The 24,784-nt window shown below is 40.7% G+C and overlaps 1 protein-coding gene across 2 annotated transcripts in view; it reads right to left on the reverse strand.

The window, feature by feature from the left end:
- FBXO36 (F-box protein 36) overlaps window positions 1-24,784 on the reverse strand; it is a 91,251-nt gene that overhangs the window by 12,221 nt on the left and 54,246 nt on the right. For both annotated transcript variants that reach the window (XM_058702295.1, XM_058702304.1), the window contains exons 3-4: window positions 19,910-20,018; window positions 4,621-4,793 (exon numbers count right to left, since the gene is read on the reverse strand). In XM_058702295.1, coding sequence (XP_058558278.1) covers window positions 4,621-4,793; window positions 19,910-20,018 — 282 coding nt within the window. The remainder of the gene's footprint in view (window positions 1-4,620; window positions 4,794-19,909; window positions 20,019-24,784) is intronic.

Genomic DNA, 24,784 nt, shown 5'->3' on the forward strand with positions numbered 1-24,784 from the left:
ACACACGGTTTTGAGCAGAAAGCAGCCAGGACTGTTTACTTTTATACTTCCCTATACTCTCATCCTACTCTAAAAGTAGTCCAATAAGGGAAAATAGTGAATTACAAATAGAAATGAATAGTATTATGAGCCATAATCACTTAAGATTCTTCTTGCATAATAATCGAAGCAAAACACCCCACAATACCTGTACACAGTAAAGATAGGAAAATACCCCACCCCTCCCCCCCCAACTTCCAGCCTTTTAGAGACCTTTTATCTGCAGCTTTTTTAATGTTTTATTTATCTTTTGGGCGGGGGGGGGGTGGGAGCTCGAGTTGGGGAGGGGTAGAGAGAGAAGGGGACAGAGGATCTGAAGCAGGCTCTGGGCTAACAGCAGCGATGTGGGCTCGAACTCATGAACTGTGAGATCATGACCTGAGCTGAAGTCGGAGGCTCAACCAACTGAGCCACCCAGGTGCTCCTATATGTACCATTTTAATATCAGCCGGTCAAATTCTTGGACTGAACTCAGAATTGGGCTGCTGTAAATATAAGCAAACACATCAAGAGCACGGATGCTGGGTCCACCTCAGACCCGCCTACCCCCCCCTCGGGGTGTGGGCCTAGCCCCTCTATTTTCACCTGCTCCCTAGGTGCCTCGCCTACTTGGCAGACTTGGGAATTACGGTCATGGGGAGCCTGTAACTGTTCCCGAGGCACAACCAAGATGAATATACCGGTCACCATTGTCCCTGTGCTGTCTGGGCTTCAGTGTCTCATCTAGCTGAGGGGGACGTTCTTTGAGTCTAATCTGCTGCAGTTTGCAGAAAAAGGATACCGTCAAGGTCTGGTGCCACCTGGGGCAAGCCAGCAGGCCCCCAGGCAGGTCCCCTGTGGCAGCATGACCTTAAATGAGCTCCTAGCAATCCCAGGGCTGGCCCTCGGGCTGACCTTCCCATACCCCCTGGCCTCGGATTTACCCCTCAGGGGTGTGCTCGTGTTAGCCAAGCTCCCAGAGGATGCCCCTTGTTTTACCCTGAGAAATAGAATCATCCGGCAGCCAGACTTTGAGGTGCGTACCCACGGAAACCCTGTGGTTGGGTCAACATGGAATCAGAGCAAGAGCAGATGGTGGCTGTTAAGAGTGGTGGGTCCGAAGGAGGACTTTCCTGGAAGAGGGAACAGCACGCAAGAGAGCTGCAAATAATTTACCTGGTTGGGGCCATGGGCAGCAGGCAAGGCCAGGGCACCATTGCCTGGTGTGGCAGCTAAAAGTCTGGACCTCGTTCAGGAAATGACGGGAAGTCACTAAGGGTCACCAAGCAGGATAGTGACATGACTGGAGTGCATTTTACGGCCACGCATGGAAGACAGGCCAGTGAAGGGATGGCCACGAGAAAACCCAGCAGAGAATCCTGGAAGCAGAGATGGGTCAGGAAGAGGAAGGCCCGAAACAGGTCCTGTAGATGCGACACGGAGAGGGTTACTGTGAACGAGGCCAGGGATGTTTAGGAGGCACGGATAGAGGAGGGAACAGACGATGAGGTAGGGTGACCGTGGACTAGTGGCATCTGGAATACTTAGGCTGCTGGAAGACCAGTGAAATTTCTAGAAACAAAATTAAGCACCAAAATAAGGTAGCCAATTTTTTTTATTTTTCCAATAAGGATAATTTGTTAAAATGATCACGTTTTAAGGTCACTATTTAATACAAAAAAAGGGGGGGCATTTTAACTCTCCCCAGGATAGGAAGGCCTAACCTCCAATAAAGGATGATCATTTAAATGGAATAAATTCAGCCTGATAACCAGCTCTTCATATCTCATTTACTTACTGTTCTCATTTCATCATGGATTATACAATCTCACTTCTATTGATGACGCTAGTTCGCTGAGGGTGAATTGTTCTGTAAACTGTTTTGTTTTGTTTTCCCAAGGAGGAGAGGAAAGAGATTGGCTACAAATAGAGTCAAGAGTTTTTGGTTTCTGCAGGATGAAGACTGATTTGAGAAAATTAATGCACGGAGAGGAAAAAACAATTGAAAGAAAGATTTCAAGATAGGAACTAAATGCAACATAGTATCCCAGACTGGATCCTGGAACGGCAGAAGAACATTAGTGGAAAAAACGATGAAATACGAATAAAGTCTATGGCTATCCCATAACAGTATTATATCAGTATTAATTGCTTTACTTTTGATAAATGTCCCGGTTACGTTAAGATGTTAGCATATGCGAACCCTCTGTATTGCCTTTGCGACACTTACAGATCTAAAATTATTTATAAACAGAAAATACTTTTAAAAACAGCAGCAACAACACAGAAGAGAAAGGAGATGAGCGACAGACTGAAGTTCCCCAGGTTGGACTTTGGAGCCAGGTGGCAGGTGGCCCGGGCCTCGCACAAGAGAGGAACACCTCCCTCCCCGAGATCAGAGGAAAGGATTGGACGCAGTCACAAATAACTTGCTAATAAATTTGTCCACAGGAATTGGAAAAGGAAGGTTTTTTCTTTTCACTAATAAGATAATGTAGTAAATAAATGATAGGACAAACAGGTAAATAAAAATCGTTTCTAAATGCAAGTGAAAAGTAAGTAAATGGTGTCCAGATAAAATGTAGACCGAAGATAGAAATGAGTGGTTAATATTGCTTGGAAAGAAAAACAGCAGCAGCCTTGGACCAGGCTCCGTCTCCTAATAATTCTGCTCTGCAAGGATACTGAGAGCTGAAATCAGCAACCTAGAAAAGCCTTACTTTAGAGCAGCAGGTAAATTACGGAGGGTACTTCCAAGACCGCACTGAAATAATGGCAGGACACTGAGAGGGAGAGTAATCGAGAGTGGAAGTGAGAAAACCTAGAAGGACAACAGGTGCTCAGCACAAGGAATAATTCCAGAAGACACTGCAGTTGCTGCCATTTTCTGTCAAATTCTTCCATTTCATTTCAGGAACAAGCGCAGGCCCTAGCAAAAGCTTTCCACAGATCCCCACTAGTATATTTTATGTATTTTAAATTCTTCTGCACCGAAAGTATGAATAATCAGCTTCTTATCAGCAGCCGACCTTCACGTTAATACACTTTTTAATGGCAAAAAAATATACAGTGACTGCTCTAACACTTGCTTCTGGCTCTCCATTTTTAGGGGGAAAACCCAGTAAAAAATATATGCTTTTATTCTCAAAGGGGATACATCAAATAATATCAAACATATTATTTTAAATTAATATATGAAAATCAAGAAATATTATGGCATGATTGTGAAAAAAGCATTGGCTCTCTAGATAATAAGATTATTATGATTTAGGGGCACCTGGCTGGCTCAGTCAGTAGGGCATGCAGCTCTTGATCTCAAGGTCCTGAGTTCAAGCCCCACATTGGGTGTGGAGCCTATTTAATAAAATAAAATAAAATAAAATAAAATAAAATAAAATAAAATAAAATAGAAATGAGATGAGATGAAACGAAATGAAACAAAGTAAAATAAAATAAGATACAATAAAATAAAATAAAAATAGATGAATACTGTCTTAAAAAAAAGATTATGATTTAAGTCATCTGGGAAACGTTGCATGCTCTTTTATAAATGGTCATTGTGCCCCAGTATATTGTAACTAAACACTAAGCTAGGTTTCTTCCATTTCAAGAAGAAATTTTGGCTGATTAATTTCAGCCGAAAAAGGATTTAATGGAAGGACAGTATGAGTGTCTAAGAAGAGCTAAAGGGGCAGGAACCAAGGCACCTTCCAGGATCCAGGGAGAGGAACCAATAATGGTTGCATCAAGGCCCTGACATTGCACCAAGCGTGTCTTCTGATCTCGTGTCATTCTGCTGAGGATTCAGAGTAGTGAGAGAGTCCATTTGGTCAGCCTGGGGCATGGAGAACAGGCTGAAGAACCTGTTCATGAGAACATCATGAAGAACAATTCTCCAAAACCATCCACACCGTGCATAGATAATTCTGCAAAGGACGGTTAGTGGAAGAAATGGAGGTACATAAGGGGCAGCCACTACTTACCTTATTCTTTCATGTGGCCATGCCTCTGCCTGAACTTGGAATGCCCCTTGACCTGAAATGCCCCTAGTCTTCCAGACCACCTGGTGAACTCTTATTTTCCTCCCGAAAACCCAGATAAAATAGCCCTTTCTGTGAAGCCTGGCAGAGTAAATGACTTTGCACTGTCTTTGTACCTCATACACGCATCCCTTGTTGAACTGTTCACACTATATTGTAATAATTTGTATTTGTTTGGATCTCTCCTATTAGACTGTAAATTTCTGGAGGGCAGGAATAATGTCTTTTCACCTCTGCTGCCTCTGTGCTTAAAACAGTGCTCATGATTAAGTATTCAACAAATGCTTGCTAAAATAAATGCAAACAATAAACCACTGCTATGTTTAAAAAGAGAAGAAGAAAGAGAGGAAGGAAGGAAGGAAGGGAGGAAGGGAGGAAGGGAGGAAGGGAGGAACGGAGGAAGGGAGGAAGGAAGGGAAGGAAGGGAAGGGAAGGGAAGGGAAGGGAAGGAAAGGAAAGGAAAGGAAAGGAAAGGAAGAATAAAGAGAAAAGAAAGAAAAAATTAAAACTTTGAGGAAGCACAAGGAAAAACCTTTATAGACACAAAATAATTATCTGTTACCTTTGCAAATCTGCGTGATGTTTGAGAAAGCCTGGCAATATCTTCAAGATCCAGATAAGAAATGATACTCAGGAGCAAATTGTCTGAGAGCCGTTCAAGGAAGTCAAATTTACCTTCACATAAATTGAAGACATAGTCTAATACTCTTGCACCAAATATTAAGGCAATTTGAACTGCAATTCAAAGAAACCAACAAACCAACAAGGTTATCATGTGCAGTCAGGTAAAAACCACGACCTGTATCAGTAAGACGGGCTTTAGGGCATTCTTCCCCCCGGGGGGTAATGTTGGATTAGACCAAGTCATTCCTACCGTCACCAAGCTGCCTCTGGGACTCGTGATATGCCTTTGTGAGACATTTGTTTCCAACTGCCGTCCCCGCGATGAGATCAGAACCTTTGAGGGACACTCACTGTTGAACGCAGTGATGAACTGCATCCCTTGATTTCATCAGCACCAATTCAGACAGCTGACTTAACTAGTCTCAGTGCCTTCCTTAGCCTCATCCCCGACTGGGCATCTTTGCCCAGTGGGTTTTCTGCCACCCTCCCTCTCCCCTGATTGGCCTGAAACATGTTAAAATCTCTTCATTTGAGTTGATTTTTCTTCTCTCATTGTTAAACGTGTTTCTCCACCAAACTTTCTTCTTTCCTCTTTACCTTCTTTCATCCCCATCTTTACATAATAGGGGAAAAAAAATAGAAAGAGGAAAATAGGTGGCTATTTCATGAAAATTGTGTTAACTTTTGCCTAATATTTTGTATACTTTTTCAGTCATTTCCAAGTTAGGGAAAAGTTCACAAAGAATCAGCCCGCATAAAGGTCCTACCTAAGCACGTTCAGTGCAAGAAAGTACTAGCTTGGTTCTTTTTTTAACCCTGAGAAACCTTCAGTGTTTGGAAGGATATATATTCAAATTTTAACGTGGTTAAATCTGGATGGTGACTTTCACTTCGCTTCCTTTTGTTTATTTGTGTTTTCTAATATTTCTACAATAGACCTGTATTACCGGTGTGATTCTTTTAAATCTAGGTAGGAAGGAAGGGAAGAAGGAAGGAAAGCACGCTACCTCCTTATACCAGAGAGGAAAACATTGTGATGATGGAATAAGCATGTGGATTCCAGAGATCCCAGAGCAGGGACGTTTTTGGTTTCCTGAGGCTCATGTTTTCCATTCGGACTCTGAAAGCACCACTATAACTAGCCTTTCTAGAGACCTGTCCTTCAAAGACAGAGAACTCTCTGCTCTACATGGGACTAAATACCCAAGATTTGGGGGACCACCTTCCTTCCTCAGCCTGGAACATTCCTCCTGGAGCAGGCGGGATGGAGCTGGCGGGAACACTGGGCCCCCTGCAGGAGTTGGCAGAACTGATTCAACTGCTTGATGGGTCTCCGATTTCAGAACGGATGTAAGGTGTGGACCATATTTAGGCAAAGACTCTACCTGTGCAACTTGGAAGAGCCAGGCATATGCGACTTCTCTCCCGAACTGGTCAGTCAAGCACTCTAGGGCATTAAGGGTTTTAGTTGCTTCTGAATCCCAAGTGGTTCCAGTTCAAGGCACTTCGAAAGTCCAAGGGCTTTCCTCAGGGAAAAGCAGCCCCGTCAACTCTAAAGGATAGTTATTGTGGACAACTCCTAGCCCACCAGCAGAATAAGAGGAAAACGTGGTGCTTACTTATTGGAGGGAGAAGAGAAGCCCTGAGTGCAATAAAACATCCCTTAATATAACTGGAGATGTTTGTCCATTTTACAATGCCAGGAAAACATGTTCAATGAAGACTCAGATTTACTTTAGGAATTCTCTACCAGTGAAGTCCTCAAAATGTAAAAACTAGAAAAGGATATATAACAGTATTTTAGGATATATAAAAGTATTCATACTATAAAATATATAATTAAAAAGGATATACAAAATGATATATAAAAGTATTTGTGTTCGGTCGTATGTAACCAACATTTATTTCTTTCGAAATAACAACAAAAAAAAAAGGTAAAAAAAAATCCATTCTGAAAAGCAAAATCACTGTCTTCATGTTGGACTATGTGGCGACCAGCCTCCAAGGTGGCGCCACAGATTCTCTTCTCTTAGGCTCATTTGTCTGTGTCTCCCTCCCACACTGAATTAGAGGTGACCTGTGTAACCAATAGGATAGTGTATGAACGACATTCCAAGTCTTGGTCGTAAAAGACAGAGGGCATTCTGTCTTGCTGCTGCCTCTGGGATCACTCACCCTGGGAGAAGCCAACTGCCATTTGCTAACAATGCTCAGCAGTGTTCTGGACAGGCCCATGGGGAAAGAAATTGAAACTTCCCAGCTACAACCACCACTTATTTGTCAGCCATCTATGTGAGTCCTCAAGGGATTCGAGCCTCAAGCCCCAGTCGAGCCTTCAGATGACCGAGGCTCCACACGACACCATACAAGACCCTGAATCGCACGATGGAGCTAAGCTGCTCTCAAATTCCTGACCCACAGAAACCATTTGAGTTAATAAACATTTATTATTGTTTTAACCAATTAAGTTTCAGAGTAATTTGTTACACAACAATAGACAATAAAAATTTGGGTGCCTCCAAGTGTTGTGGTGCCATAATGGAAACCCAAGATGTGGTAGTAGCTTTGAAATTGGCAATTGTACAGAAAATCCGAATGAGTTTGAGGAGGGTGTTAAGTCCAAGGATGAAGAGCTTTCAATAAATAGTATAATTAATTAATTAATAGCTGTCAGTAGAGGCTTGATGGACTCTGAGGAGGCTTTATAGGCAAGAGTTTAAAGGAAAGTGAAGAAAATATTATTAAAAACTGGAGGACAGATCCTTGTCATGTAGTGGCAGAAAGTTCAGTTACATTATTGCCTACTGAGATATGCAAAGCAGAAAACAGACTTAAGGAGATGTGATTCAGCTATGTAGATTTCCAAGCAAGGTGTTGAACATGCTGTCTGATTTCTTCTTGCTGCTTAAAGTAAAATGTGAGAGCAAAGAGAGAAGCTAAAGAAGGTTTCTTACAAAGCTGCCAGGATTTGCTGGTCCAGAATATTCTGTGCCTCGTCAGATGGCAAACAATGCTAAAATTAAGGAATGCCTTGGGAATGCAAGCTGGTGCAGCCACTCTGGAAAACAGTGTCGAGGTTCCTCAAAAAACTAAAAATAGAACTACCCTACGACCCAGCAATTGTACTACTAGGCATTTATCCACGGGATACAGGTGTGCTGTTTTGAAGGGACACATGCACCCCCATGTTTATAGCAGCACTATCAACAATAGCCAAAGCATGGAAAGAGCCCAAATGTCCATCGATGGATGAATGGATAAAGGAGGTGTGGTATAAATAAATGATGGAGTATTACTCGGCAATCAAAAGGAATGAAATCTTGCCATTTGCAACTACGTGGATGGAACTGGAGGGTATTATGCTAAGTGAAATTAGTCAGAGAAAGACAAAAATCAGATGACTTCATTCACATGAGGACTTTAAGACACAAAACAGATGAACATAAGGGAAGGGAAGCAAAAATAATATAAAAACAGGGAGGGGGACAAAACAGAAGAGACTCCTAAATATGGAGAACAAACTGAGGGTTACCGGAGGGGTTGCGGGAGGGGAGATGGGGCTAAATGGGTCAGGGGCACTAAGGAATCTACTCCTGAAAGCATTGTTGCACTATATGCTAACTAATTTGGATGTAAATTTAAAAAAAAGTTTTAATTTAAATTAAAAAAAAAAAAGAAACAAACAAAAATAATAAAAATTAAAAAAAAAATTAAGGAACGCCTCTCAGGCAAAAGTCAAATTTGGAAAAATCTCAGGAAAATATGGTCTGAAGATGAAGTTGAGGGCGTGGCTGGAAAATGCTTTGTTCAAAACCATTCAGTCAAATTTTAGAGATTTCAAAAAGCTGAAGGGTATTGCCACTCAGGAGGCAAGCACAGAAACCAAGTTAAAGAAGGGCTTATCTAAAAACAAAAACAGGGGCGCCTGGGTGTCTTGGTCGGTTAAGCGTCTGACTTCGGCTCAGGTCATGATCTCATGGCCCGTGAGTTCGAGCCCTGCATCGGGCTCTGTGCTGACAGCTCAGAGCCTGGAGCCTGTTTCCGATTCTGTGTCTCCCTCTCTCTGCCCCTCCCCTGTTCATGCTTTGTCTCTCTCTGTCTCAAAAATAAATAAACGTTAAAAAAATTTTTTAAATAAATAAATAAATAGAAATAAAAACAAACAAACAAACAAAACAAAACAAAAAAAACAAAGGTGTGTAGGTGTGGTTTTGTTTAATGGAGTGAACCCCAGTAACAGCAATAGACAACACATGAAGTTTTAAGAGAATTCTACTGGTAGAAGCACCTTGAAGTTTCTTGAAGGGTAGAACCCTTCAAGTTCCAGCTTGAACTAGAAGGGTCAGAGGCAGTGGAAAAGGAAAAAGACTTTGGACTCTGAAATTCCTACCAGCAGGAAGTAGGCTGAGAAAACAAAACCTGCAAAGATGGGTTATCTTTTGTGGACAAGGAAGATGGCTCAGACGATGGAACCAAGAGCCCAGGAAGTGAAGCCCAAGACTCATGAAGAATTGGCTACAACAGGGACTTAGAAATATTGTTACACTAACTAACATAAAATCAGACCTACTGGACAACCCCTCAGAAATATATAATTTATCAATTCTGACTCAAGAAGAAAAAGAAAACCTGAGAGACTATAACCAGTAAAAAATTTGAAACCACTGATTGGATTAAAGAGGAAAACCGTCAAGCAAAGCTTCAGATCTACACTGCTTGTGAGCCTTTAATAAACTCCCAGAGAACAGACAATCCATATCTTAGGTAGTTTGTCCCAAAGAATAGAAGTAGAAGGAAACCCCCAACTCACATTATGAGGTTGCTTAAACTAGAAATGATGGTAGGCAAGAAGAAAATTTGCATCTGGAAAATCAGGAGCATACATGGCAAAAATTCTAAATAAAATGTTAGGAAATTCAATGTATCAATATATAAAATAAATAGATAAATTGTGACCAGGATAGTTAATCCCAGGATAATCCAAGGATGCAATAATTTTGGAAGACTATTTAATATAATTCACCATATAAACAAATAGGAGGAAAAATGATCATCTCAAAAATACAGAAAAATTATTTCATTAGTTCTAACCCCTATTTATGAATAAAAACTCTTAGAAAATTGGGGCACCTGGGTGGCTCTGTCAGTTAAGCATCCAACTCTTGATTTCAGCTCAGGTCATGATCCCACAGTTCATGAGAACAAGCCTCACGTTGGGCTCTGTGCCGACAGCAAGGAGCCTGCTTGGGATTCTCTTTCTCCCTCTCTCTCTGCCCCTCTCCTTTACCATCTCTTGCTCTCGCTCTCTCTCAAATTAAATAAACATTTAAAAAAAAAAGAAATTCTAGGGGCACCTGGGTGGCTCAGTCGGTTAAGCGTCCGACTTCGGCTCGGGTCACGATCTTGCAGTTTGTGAGTTCGAGCCCCACGTCGGGCTCTGTGCTCTCTCGCTCTCTCTCTCTCGCTCTCAAAAATAAATAAACATTTAGAAAAAAAAGTAAAACAAAAAAAGGAATTCTACTGAAAATGGTCAGCATCGCTTCTCTGTATACCAACAACAATTAATTCCAAGTGATGACTTAATACGCATTTGTCTTTTGATCCAGTAATCTCACAAACATATTGCCTAAATATGAAACAACCCATGCACAAGGTTATGCATTTTGGCACTCTTCGTATTATCACAAGATTGGAAAGAACCCAAGATTTCATCACTAGGATTCTGGTGCATTCACAGAAAGAAATACTATGCAGCTGTGAAAGAAAAGAAGAAGGAAGAGGAGGGGGAGGAAGATCTCTAGAGGCATGAAGTGATCTCCAGGATATACTGGTGGAAACGGTAGGGGTAGAATGCTACCATTTGTATAACAAGTAAGGGGATACAAACACATATGTATATGAATTTGTTTATATCGGCACAAAGAATCACTGAAAATGGCCATAACAAACACAAGCGGTTAGCCCAGGGAAAGGGAAGGAAAAGGCGGAACAGATAGGGATGAAACCAAACCTCTGTAGGTACATTGTTTTACAGTTTTGACTTGGGAAACACATCCACGTTTTACATAATCTTAAAACAGAATTTTAATCGTTTCAAATGTTAATCTTTAAAACTTAAAACAGAATTAAAGTGGATTTTTTACCTGATTTTATTCTTTTTTTAAAAGTGTGTTTATTTTGAGAGAGACAGAGACAGCATGGGTGGGGGAGGGGGAGAGAGAGAGAGAGAGAGAGAGAGAGAATCCCAAGCAGGTTCCCTGCCCACCGCCAGCAGCTCAGAGCCTCATGTGGGGCCCAAACCCACAAAACTGCAAGATCATGACCTGCGCCAAAACCAAGAGTCAGAAGCTTAACCGGCTGAGGCACCCAAGTGCCCCTACATGATCCTACTCGTAGCTACAAAAAAAAAAAAATCACCAACTACCCAGGAAGAATTTGAGCAAAACATGTTTAAAGGTCAAATAAGACCGATGTGAAGAAAACGTTAAAACTCTACGTAAAAGAAGACCTAAATCAATGGAGACCTATACTATGCTCATTTTGAAAAGACAAAAGGATGACAATTCTCTCCTCAAAAATCTAGAAATTCCACCCAATTCCAATTAAAATCTCAACAGGGATCTTTGCATAGCTTTACCAGCTGGCCTTAAAACTCATATGCCGAGTAAAAAGTCAAGAACAGGTAAACAGTTCTTTTTTTGTAAAGAAAAGGAGGAGGAGGAAGATGAATTCATTTTAGCAGGTAAGAAAACTTACTATAAAGACGGTAATTAAAGCAGTGTAGTGTTGGTGGGAGACAAACTAAAGATCCTGTCCTATAAATACAGAAAAAACATAAAACTTCTCATCTCATCATAGCCAAAAATAAACTTGAGATAAGTTAAAGACTAAAATATGAGGAACAAGTTGTAAGATAGTTCAATTAAAAATAGGAGTATATCCTCACGAAATCAGAGAAGGGAAAGATGTCTTAAAACACAAAAGTATAAGCCATATATTAAAATACTGACAAGGGGTGCCTGAGTGGCTCGGTCAGTTAGCATCTGACTCTTGATTTCAGCTCAGGTCATGATCTCATGATCGGTGAGATCAAGCCCCGAGGAGGGCTCTGCACTGACAGTGTGGAACCTGCTTGGGATTCTCTCTTTCCGTCTCTCTCTGCCCCTCTCCTGCCCCTCCCTTGCCCCTCCCGTGCTCTCTCGCTCTCTTGCAAAATAAATAAATAAGCTTTTTTTAAATAAATAAATCATTTTCAAAAACATTTATAAAAAGAGGTTGACAAATTTGAACTACATTAAAATTGCAAACCTCTATATGGGTAAAAACACATAAACAAGGTGATAAGATGAACCAAAAACTTGGTGAGACCTCTGCAGCACATTTAACCAAACTTAGTATTCAAAATATGCATGTAAAAAAATTCCTACAATCAATAGAAAAAAGGATAAACAACCAAAAAGTGGAAATAGGCAAAGAAGTGAATTAGCACTTCTCAGAAGGGAAGACCCACATCGTTAATAAATGTAAGAAAAGATATTCAACCTCATTAATAATCAGGGAATTTACACACCCAGTTTGGCAAAATTAACATGTATCTCTGATTACAGCAAATGTTGGTAGGAATATAAAGAAATAACATCTCTCATAAAATGCCAACAAGAGTATAAATTGATTTAACCCCCTTGGAGAGCAGATTGTCATTCCCTGGTAAAGTTGAAGAGGCACATATCCTACAACTTGACAAATACACTTCTACACACCCAACTTAAAGAAACATTCACACATTACACAAGGGTAAATGAAGACGTGCTGTTGCCAAAAAGTGGAAACCACCTAACAACCCTCAGTAAGGGAGATGTTTGAGTAAACTATGGTTTATAATATAATAGAATACCATTAACTACTGAGATGAATGAACTAGACCTACATACATCAACATGAATAAATCTCAAAACCAGTGTTGAATAATAAAGCAAAGTTGGAAAATGATATATTAGGATGCCATTTATGTAAAATTTTAAACATCTAAAAATAGTATATATTATTTATGTATAATAGAATATCCTTGGAAATGAAAATCGCAGTAGAAGGGAATGGAGGGAAAATAGGGAAGAGGTAGAAATTTGACTATATATGTAATGATTTTATGTTTTTAAAAGATATTAAGTAAATATGGTGCTCACTTCAGCAGCATGTATAATGAAACTAAGATGATAAAGGGAGATTAATATGGCCCTGAGAAAAGATGACAACAAAGCTAAAACCATTTAGAGTAGATTCTCTGATCCTTTGTTTACCAGCTAGAAATAAAAAAAAGTAACCAAAAAAATTCCAACTACCTGGAAATTGAACAAAATGTTTCTAAATAATCTATGGGTCAAAGAAAATATCAAAATGGAACTTAGGAGATATTTTAAACTGAATGAGAATAAAGATAGAACTTATCAAGACTAATATAGCTACGCTTAAAGAAAGTTTAGGGCGAAAATGGCTGAAAACAATGATTTAAGCTTCTATCTCAAGAAGCTAAGAGAACAAATCAGACCTAGTGGAAGTAGTAAGAAGGAAATAATAAAGGTAAGAACATGAATCAAAAATAATAAATAAATAAATAAATAAATAAATAAATAAATAAATAACAGAACTAAAAGTTCTTTGAAAAAAAATAATAAAACAAATAAACCCCTAACAAGGGGCCACAAAGAAAAAAAAAAAGGAGAAAGCACAAATTATCATTATCAAGGGGTGAAAACTAGAACAGCACTACAGACACTACAGCCATTGAAAGAAGAGGAGATTATGAGCAAGATACACCAACATATTTGATAATTTGGATAAATGAAGTAAATGTGACAAATGCTAACATCTTTTGTTATTGGTGTTGGGTTGTCTTCTGTTTTGTAGGTTTAAGATATTTCTGAATTTTAAAGCTTTCAAAGGGCAAGGTATAGAACACAATGTATAAGATTCTTCTTTTTGGGTTAATATATTTTGTATATATGCATAGACCATTTCTGGAAAGATATTCAAGAAACTGTTACTGATGGTTGTCACAGGAACTGAACATGAGATCAGAGGGAGACTTACTTTTATTCTAAAATTGTTTGTTTGTTTTTTAAGTTTATTTATGTTATTGAGAGAGAGAGACAGAGAGAGAATCCCAAGCAGGTTTTACACTGTCAGCATGGAGCCTGACATGGGGCTCAAACTCATGAAGAGTGAGACCCATGACCTAAACTGAAATCAAGAGTCGGACATTCGACCGAGCCACCCAGGCGCCCCTATTTTAAAAATCTTTTTAAACTGATTTAATTTTTGCTTTACTATGTGCATTATCCCAAAAAATTAGTCAATAAAAAAATAATAAAATACAACAAGTCTTACTCAGATCTGCTTTCCCTGCTCTGTCGCCCAGAGCTAGGCTCCCACACTTCCTCGAAGTGCTTTTGCCTCTGACACTCTCCTACCCCACCTCTACCCACAGACCCCTACCCCAGGCGGGCAGAAACTAGAAATCCAGGCTGAAGACAAGGACCAGCTGATTGAAGAGGCCAGAGAGAAGGAGGGGAGTTGACTAAGAGGTGGTGGGTAGACCTGAGAAAATAAAGTCCCAAGTCAAAGTCTGAGATACAGGCTAAGTGAAGAAGGAACCCAGAGAAAAGGGATCACGGATCCATGGTGTGGGCCTGGCACAGGTTTGGGAATAAGGTAAGAACAACTGTTTCCCACTCTCTTATTTCCGGTGTACCAATATTCTTAGAATCTGACCACAGGCCAATATTTCAGGATTATTAGTATTTATTCGAGTTATCAATTTTCCCTTATCGTCCCCATTTCAAACGTGCAGTCCCATTTTCCTCATAAATCATCTAAATGTCCAAGAGAATTTCCATTCTTTGACGTCTATACTACATCACCATATCACCCACGTTTCCTTTCACAAGCAACAGCAGAAACAAGAAACTTTGTCGTTTGGGTCACAAGATACGGTTGTTGAAGCCATTTGGTTTTATCACAGGGATTTTTGTGGATTGGCCTAAATACTTAACCACTACTTATACCTCATTCGAAGATCAAAGCAACCAACTATAAAAGGGACATAAGTTGGAAAACAACTTATTTTTAGGTTGGATTCAACTTCAACCCATGAATCAGCACTTTGAGTGGAGTTTATATAGGCAGATTTTTGCCTTAGACTCAGTTTTTTAAAATATTTCCAATAGCTCATTTTCTGATTATTCCTATTTATTTAACTGAGAGGAAAAAATCCATAGATGTTTCTTCAGATTTCTTAAGGTCTCAGGAAAAAAAAAATTCAGACTTCATAGACAAGTGGACAAGAATACAGACAGGCAAATTACTGAAAGGATATAAATGGTAATTAAACATGACAGGATGCTCAACTTACTAGTTATCAGGAAAATGCTAATTAAATATGACACTATTTTCACCATCTGGCTGCAAAAGATGAAAAAGAATAGTAATATCTAATTAGTGATGGCAAAGGTGCAAGAAAACCATATCCTGGTGGATGGAGTATAATTAATACAGCAGTTTTTCGGAGAACAGTTTTGTGTGTGTGAGAGAACAGTGAAGTAATTGGCATTTTGAATTACTCAAGCTTTGAATTACTCAAAATTAAAATATGGTGACAGCAAAATATTAATGAAGTCTCATTTTATGAATAAAAGTTGAAATAATGCAAATCGCCCAATTTAAAATGCTTTCCAAACTAGCGTAATTATAAAGGTCAAATAAATTATAGATGGCATTTGTGCTGTATCCCATGACAGTGCTACTCAAGCCAGCTAACAAAAGTACCATCCTCGGTCAAGTTAGCCCTGAACTCTAGATTCAATAAAAAAAAAAAAAAAAAAAATACTCTGGGGTGCCTGGGTGGCTCAGTTGGTTAAGCGTCCAACTTCAGCTGAGGTGTTGATCTCACGGGTCATGGGTTCAAGCTCCACATCGAGCTCTGTGCTGACAACTCGGAGCCTGGGGTCTGCTTCAGACTCTGGGTCTCCCTCTCCCTCTACCCCTCCCCTGCTCATGGTCTGTGTCTCTCTGTCTCTCTCTCTCTCTCTCTCTCTCTCTTTCAAAAATAAATAAATAAACATTAAAATAAAATTTTAAAAAATACTCAAAATACTCTATCAAAATTATAATGTACATTTCTTTAGTTCCAGTAATTCCAGGAGTTCTCACGTAAGTGTTCAAAGATAAATACGTCCCAGAATGTGCCCAAAGGATTTTGAAAATGCCCATCAATTGAGGATTGTATGTTTCTACAATAAAATACCATACAGTCTTGGAAAAGGACAAGGTACTTCTTTATGTATGCTCACGGAAAAATGTTCACAATATAATCAGTGCAAAAACAAATTAAGGAAAGAAAGATTCTATTTCTGCAAACAAACACACACACAATCCCAAACGGAAAGAATTCAAATGCAAAGAATGAAGTTATTTATAGTAGTTACCTCAGGGGAACAGAGCCTGGAGGAAGAGAGAAGGAATTTTCACTTGTCAAATTTTAAAAACTGTGATAGCCAGTTGGTACGTGTTCGGCAAATTCTAAGCACTTCATTCAATTACTCCTCATAAGGACCCTATGTGTGAAATGCTTTTATTATTTCCATTATCAACAGTTGAGGAAACTGATATCCAAAGAGACTAAACCCCCTGAATGGGGGGGGGGGGGGGGGGGGGTAGACCGAAAGACAAAATCTTAAGCAAGCTCCAAGCTCAGCACAGAGCTGGACTAGGGGCTCCATCCCACAACCCTGGGATCATGACCTGAGCCAAAATCAGGTTGGATGCTGAACCAACTGAATCACCCAGGTTCCCCTGTGAATGACTTTTTAAATAATAAACTTGTGAATTTTGTCCTTTAAAGATGGAAATCTAGGAGCAGCTGGCTGGCTCAGTTGGTAGAACACCAGACTCTTGATCTTGGGGTCATGAGTTCCAGCCCCCTGTTGGGTGTAGAGACTACTTAAAAAAATTAAAAAATAAATGCAAATCGGGGGGGGGGGGAGTTCGGCAATGTTTTTTATTTTGCAATTTAGATTGTGACACATATCACTGTGGTAGGCAGCATAATGGCCCTGCCAAAGATGCCCTGTATCCTCATCTCCAGAAGCTGTGAATATGTGACCTTATATGGCAAAAGGGCCTCTGCAGGTGTGATTAAAGATCTTGAGAGGGATGCCTGGGTGGCTCAGTCAGTTGGGTGTCCGACTTTGGCTCAGGTCATGATCTCTTGGCTTTTGGGTTCCAGCCCCAAGTTGGGCTCGGTGCTGATAGCTCAGAGCCTGGAGCCTGCTTCGGATTCTGTGTCTCCCTCTCTCTCTCTGCCCCTCCCCCACTCACACTCTGTCTCTCTCTCTCTCTCTCTCTCAAAATAAATAAACATAATAATAGTAATAATGAAAAATTAAAAAAAGGTCTTGAGATGGGGAGATCACCTATCTCACAGATCAACTGGGTGGACCCAATTCAATCACGAAGGTCCTTAGGAAGGAAGGAGGGAGGCAGGAGGGGTAGAGTCAGCAGAGGAGGACATGTGACCACTGAAGGAGTGTCAGAGCAAGAAAGATTGGACAGGCCATCACTGGCTTTGAAGATGGAAGAAGAGGCCAGAAACCATGGAATGTAGGTGCCTCTAGAAGCTGGAAGGGGAAAGGAAACAGATTTTCAGAGCACCTAGTGGCTCAGTCAGTTAAGTGTCCAACTTCACCTCAAGTCATGATCTCATGGTTCGTGGTTTCGAGCCCTGCATTGGGCTCTGTGCTGATAGCTCAGAGCCTAGAGCCTGCTTCAGATTCTGTCTCCCTCTCTTTCTGCCCCTCCCCTGCTCATGCTCTGTCTCTCTCTCTCTCAAAAATAAACTTTTTTTTTAATGTAAAAAAGAAAAGGTAATGATTAATAAGACATGGTCCCTGAGCTTGAAAAACCATCTTAAAATTACCAGTCGGGGGGGGTGCCTGGGTGGCTCAGTTGGTTAAGCAGCTGACTTCGGCTCAGGTCATAATCTCACAGTGAGTTCCAGACCCGCGTCAGGCTCTGTGCTGACAGCTCAGAGTCTGGAGCCTACTTCGGATTCTGTGTCTCCCTCTCTCTTGCTTCTCCTCCCCTGCTCATGCTCTCTCTCTCTCTCTCTCTCTCTCTCTCTCTCTCAAAAATAAATTAACATTAAAAAAAGAAAGAAATTAAAAAAAAAAGTGGACAGTCTTTCCCCAACATGATTCTTTTTAAACCACTAATGCATTTTATAAATATCCGCTGTAAAGAGGTTAACAAAGAAAGATGTATGCAATATCAGAAATTGAAGGCAATCAATCCAGACTTTCAAAGATTTAATGAAACAAAACCTACTCTCTGTCTAAAACAACAACTATTACACACTATAATTTAAATATAGAATATCTTTAAGAGGGTTGATTATCAAAGATCCACCCAGAAGGTGTCTTTAAAAATAAGATTAATATACTTGATTTTTTGGCTCTCAGTGCTTAGTTCTGGCAATGTCTGAGGTTAGCTGCGAAGCCCTGGAAAACCATAGCATTCTGAGTCTCGTCTGTGAAATGGGGATAATGCTCGTGATTTCACAAGGATATCGTAACAATAAAATGAGAATGCATATGTAAAAGGTCCTTGATATTAACTCCTAATGAAATAAAAATCTCTATAATGCCTTCTAGCTTTAAATTTTTATAATTAAAGTAAATTATTATTAGAGGGTTTAGTTAAAAGGAATCCTTTCTAAAGACACATACTCAAGTAGTTTGGTTTGGGATAAAATGATGTAACAATTGAGATTTGCTGCAAACGAATTCAGTGGGAACAGTGGCTTTGTGTAGAGGTTTGGCTATATTTTGAGTATTACTGAAGCCAGGTTATGGGTACATCAGAGTTTGTTAAAAACCATTGTTTGATTTGTATTTGAAATTTTCATACTGTGAAAAGCAAAAAAGCAAAGGGGAAACTCAGGGCAATTTCTATTTAGTCCACACGCTACCTAATTAAGGCTATTTCTTTTTCTTTTCTTTTCTTTTCTTTTTTTAATGTTTATTTATGGGGGGGGGGGGGGCAGAGAGAGAGGGAGACAGGGATCCGAAGAAGGCTCTGCACTGACAGCAGTGAGCCCAACGCAGGGCTCAAATTCAAGGGCTGTGAGATCATCACCTGAGCCGAAGTTGGACACTCAACTGACTGAGCCACCCAGGCATCCCAAGGTTATTTCTTGAAGCAAACTTTGGTATTTAAAAAAATGGTAGCAAGAGATACAGGTGTGCTGTTTCGAAGGGGCACATACACCTCAATGTTTATAGCAGCACTATCGACGATAGACGAAGTATGGAAAGAGCCCAAATGTCCATCAATGGATGAATGGATAAAGAAGGTGTGGTATATATATATATATATATATATATATATATATATATATATGATGGAGTATTACTCGGCGATCAAAAAGAATGAAATCTTGCCATTGGCAACTACATGGACGGAACTAGAGGGTATTATGCTAAGCGAAATTAGAGAAAGACAACTATCATATGACTTCACTCATATGAGGACTTTAAGATACAAAACAGATGAACATAACGGAAAGGAAGCAAAACTAATATAAAAACAGGGAGGGGGACAAAACAGAAGAGACTCTTAAACATAGAGGACAAACAGAGGGTTGCTAGAGGGGTTGTAGGAGGGGGGATGGGCTAAATAGGTAAGAGGCATTAAGGAATCTACTCCTGAAATCATTGTTGCACTATGTGCTAACTAACCTGGATGCAAATTAAAAAATAAATCATTAATAAAAATGTAAAAAAAATAAAACTGAAAAATGAAAAAAATGGTAGCAATTTTAAATGCAAAATGCATAAGCGTTCAAGGATTTGAGAATTTGATTACATTTTCACATAAGCTTTTAATTCATTTTTAACTAAAGGAAACCTATTATAATTAAATGCTACAGCAAAAAATTACATTTACGCAATTTGAGATTATTAGTGGAATGAACACGTTAACCTATAGAACCTTAAACACTTGGGAGATTTTTCCCAAGAGAAATTTCAGGGTATGTTAACAATTTTCTGTCTTTAAGTACATAATTACATATCAATAGTTCAAATGATGATATGTTGGATATTTCTGCAAGAAAATCTATGACTATTGTAAAGAGAACTTAGCAGTAAGTATATATAATGTGCTCCCTTTCTGACCTTGGAGGTGGGAGTTCTCTAGGAACTCTTCGTGAGTGTCTTTTGCTTCTCCAGGCTTTGCTGATCGATACTCACTCCTCAGAGAGATCTTCCACCATCTAAAGATTACCTGTGATTGGATAGAAGGGGAGAGAAATTAAAGCTGATCTCAATACCAACAGCTACACTTCGGTCTGGGATTTTGAAAACTCGCGGCAGTAGGCACATAAGGCTGTGTGTCCAACATCAACTATGACTTTGCAATCTAGCATCACATCAAATTAGAAACGAGGTCTGTGCATCTCACATTTCCCTTAGAGATCAGGGTCACAAAATCAAAGTGCTGGAAGGCATCTTAAAAATCTATCAAGTCGGGGCACTGGGGGGGGGCTCAGTCGGTTAAGCGTCCAACTTCGGCTCAGGTCATGACCTCACAGTTCGTGAGTTCGAGCCTCACTTCCGGCTCTGTGCTGGCAGCTTAGAGCCTGGAGCCTGCTTCGGATTCTGTGTCTTCTTCTCTCTCTGCCCCTACCCTGCTCACACTCTCTCTCTCAAAAATAAACATTAAAAAAATTAAAAAAGAAAAATCTATCAAGTCAGTGGATGTTAAACCACACAGACCCAGATGGCTATCTGTCTCTTGAGGATCTCTGAGTAGAGACTCTCTAACTTGGGGAGCCGGTTCCAAAGTAATTGCTCCGCTCCACTCTCTGCCTCCCTTCCTGTCTACGGGGCAGACGGGATGAGTGGATATTTTACTCATAGAGAAAGGACAGTTACACGGCCAGGGCTGGGGAAAGCACCATTGTGCTTTGTTTGATGCGTGTAAGTGTCATTACGTAACCAGGACACTTCTTGGTAATGGATCTGCCCATAGTCCATTTGTCTTCTACGAGCATGGTGGTTTGTCTGAAGCAAACCTCATTTCCCTGGTTACGAACCGCACCTAAGTTCTATGTTGATTTCATGGCAGTGTCAGCCCTTGGCCCTAATGAGGAGGCCCGTGAAGCTTATTCAATTTATCTCACGTTTTTCAACCTGTCTTGGAACTCGGTAGTTAATTGAGATCATAAAACTTCCACCAAACAAACCAGCTTCTTTCTACACTTAGATGAGGGCTTCGGGGGAAGAGATGGATTAGGAGACAGTGCGGAGAAACTGGTTGGCTTCCTCTCTCCCTAGCATTGCCACGTGAGGTTAAAATTTCGGTCAGGAAGACTCTGCCCAAGGCAAAATTGCTAAAGCAGGTAAAGCTTGCTATGGGGCCTCCCTTTATTTCCTCTCCCCTATCCCCACCCACCCATTGCTCCCTGGGGTCCTCACAGGTCTTGGTGTATCTTTTTTGGGCCACTGTGAGCAAAAGACACTCATGAAGAGTTCCTAGAGAACTCACATCCCTACCAGTTCTTTGGCCCTTCTTGGTTGTTCTGGAACCACCCCCACCCCCCACCCCCACCCCCAGCCTTTGAACTGCCAGACCTCCTTGCTTCTTACTCCTTGCCCCCTTGCTTACAGGCCTGGGCTTCAGCCAGCTTTCCTCTCCTTCTAGAGCTGCCTCCCTGCGTCCTATCATCTCCTGAGGCTCATCTCCCACCTGTCTCCCCTTCCCTGATATCTGAAGGATAACTGCTATCTCTCAGGAACATGGAGATGTGCTATACCACCTTACCTAACACCCTGCCCAACAGAAGGTAGGTCCTTTAAAGGGTTACTGTTCATTTGGATGTTGTGCTGATTGCTATAGATAAGGGGGAAAGAATGTGTACGTTACAAAACTCTAAAGTCTTGGGGCGCCTGGGTGGCTCAGTGGGTTAAGCGTCTGACTTCAGCTCAGATCATGAACTCGCAGCTGGTGAGTTTGAGCCTCGCGGGGGCTACGGGCTGACTGCTCAGAGCCTGGAGCCTGTTTCAGGTTCTGTGACTCTGTCTCTCTCTGCCCCTCCCCTGCTTGTTCTCCGTCTCTCTCTCTCTCAAAAATAAATAAACATTAAGAAAAAAAAAAAAGAAGTGGTGGGTTGTCTCTCCCTGTGGCCATACCACCAGGAGGTATGTTACAAGGAAAGCGAGTCTCAGATTGAATTCTGCCATGTCACCAAGCAGGCACAAAAGTCCAACGTTTCTGGAAGGTCAGTGGAGTCCCGTCCTCGCCAACCACTGGGGCACTGTGTGGGAACCTTCACGGGAAAGTTTCTCTCTGCTACAAGCACACCTATGTTACAATGACATAATCAGCCACAGTTCTAGCCAAATCACTTAGTTAGGTGGATGATTCGGGAACAGATGGAGTTCTAGACCAGTCACTACTTCAGCAATGTTATACGACCAAGCTTACTTCTTAACATTGTTCAAAAAAAGGCGGAGAGATGTATAGAGTTGTTGAATCGCTATATTGTACTCCTGCTATGAATATAACAGTGTGTGTTAACTGCTCTGGAATTAAAGTAAAATAAATAAATAACAAAACATTTACTTATTTTTTTTATGTGTTATTTATTTTTGAGAGCAAGAGAGACAGAGCACGAGTGGGGGAGGGGCAGAGAGAGAGGTAAAGACACAGAATCCGAAGCAGGCTCCAGGATCCGAGCTGTCAGCACAGAGACCCCACGCAGGACTCGAACTCACCGAACCGAAAGATCATGACCTGAGCCGAAGTCAGACGCTTAATTGACGGAGCCACCCAGGCACCCCGATAACAAAACATTACGAAAGGCAGAGAGACACTTGTTCAATCTTATTTGTCAGCCTCATATCTTGCTTGTTACTCATTTGTTTCATCAGTGAAAAATTATTTCCAACATTTAGTATACTAATTCATCAACCCTCTGGTACTGATTTAGAAGGCCACATTTGAAGTGCTTGCCAATAATGGCCTCTAGAGGGAGAAGCCTCAGGGCACAAACTCAAGTCAACTTGCGCACAAATCAGCATCCTATGGCTCCTCTGAAGTATCTGAAGTAAATTACTGAGAATGTAACACTAGCCTAAAGAAAGATGACTGGCTAGACCCAGAGTCCAAGCCTCCTCCCTTCGAATTCATAAACACAGGGTTTGTTCTGAGGCCCGAAGCTTTCTTCAAGTATGACCTTTATCCTACAGTCATTGGGTCATCTCTACAGGGCAGTACATAAAAAGCTAATATTCAGAATCACTACTTAGCTTTGTCAAGACTCGCTTATGTTCTAAATGTTGTACTTATTAAAACAGAAAATTATGGTAGATATTTTCTACCACTTATTGTCTTTCAGATTGGTAAAGGTTTCCTTTCCTTTCCTTTCCTTTCCTTTCCTTTCCTTTCCTTTCCTTTCCTTTCCTTTCCTTTCCTTTCCTTTCCTTTCCTTTCCTTTCCTTTCCTTTTTTCTTTTTTTAAGTGACAAAGGAAGAATAAAGCCCTTAATAATCATTGAGAGAGGCGTGAATTGGTTTGGCAAATACCTATCAAAAGGCCATTCATGCCTTTTGACCCGAACATTCTACTTGTTAAGAATGTATCCTTTGTTGGGGCACCTGGGTGGCTCGGTTGATTAAGTGTCCAAGTCTTGATTTTGGCTCAGGTCATGATCTCATGGTTCTTGAGCCTGAGTCCCACATTGGGCTCTGCATTGACAGTGTGGAGCCTGCTTGAGATTCTCTCTCTTTCCCCCTCTCTCTGCCCTCCCTGCCTCTCTCTCTCTCTCTCTCGCTCGCTCTCAGAATAAATAAATAACTTTTTTTAAAAAAAAGAAGTTATCCTGAGGAATTTGCCAGAAAATGTGTATAGCATTTTCCATGTGTTTGCCATAGGTTAATTACGACAATGAAAAATCAGAACTGACCTGAGGGTTTGCCAGCTGGGACTAATTAAATAATGATGACACATTTAGATGATGGAATATTTCACGGCCGATAAAATATTATGTGAAAAAATAACACAGAACAATGCTAATGATGATTTGTTAAAAGGCTCACAAGTGTACACACCACTAATCCAAATATTGAAAGGAAAGTATTTATACATGCAGAGGGAAGGAACATCAGAGTGGGAGCAAATATAACATGCCAGATGGAGTTTGAAGGGAGCGGAGCTATGAGGTATCCCCAAATATTTGTGAACTGATTGCTACTTATTAGCTAGATATTAGCTCATCAGCTCATTTTAGCTCATATATTCATACATAGCTATTGTCACGTATTTAACTCTATTTTGAAAATGTTCAAGCCTATAAATATTGTTTTAAGCATCTTGTTCTTATTAACCGTGCATGTTTTGTTAACAAACATGCAAGACAAGCTGCTGAGGGGCTTACGCTGGTTTTTGCAAGTTGAGATGTGGCTGTCACATGGGCTTCACTGTCCTCTCCCCGGGTCCCCCGAATCTCCCGACTGCCTGTGAGCCGTACACGACTGTCTTTTTATGAATGGAGAAACCCACCGTGGACAGCTGAGATAACTCGCATCTGTTTCTGCGGCTCGGGGAATCTTCTGGTGTCGCCCCGTCTACTTCTCGTACAGGGCCTCATACCTGCTCCAGGAAGGATGGGCAGGCAGCCTCCTCAGAGGATACGCACCAGGATTTGATATCTTAGTAGAAAACACGTGATCACTGGCAGAATTCCTTAACATTTTAATTTATATATAGCATATTTTTAGACTTCTATATATTTCCAGTATATCTTTGTAATAAACTTGGACATTGAGCTTACTTTGTTGTCGTTGTTGTTTTAATGCTTATTTATTTTGAGAGAGAGGGAAAGCAGGGGGGACAGGGCAGAGAGAGGGAGAGAGAGAACCTCAAGCAGACTCTGCACTGTGAGCCTGTCATGATCTCATGAACCGCGAGATCATGACCTGAGCTGAAATCAAGAGTCGGACGCTCAACCGACGGAGCCACCCACGTGCCCCTGGGCTTACTTTGAAAAG

This window comes from Neofelis nebulosa, chromosome 2, assembly GCF_028018385.1.
Source record: "Neofelis nebulosa isolate mNeoNeb1 chromosome 2, mNeoNeb1.pri, whole genome shotgun sequence".
Taxonomy (NCBI): Eukaryota; Metazoa; Chordata; class Mammalia; order Carnivora; family Felidae; genus Neofelis; species Neofelis nebulosa.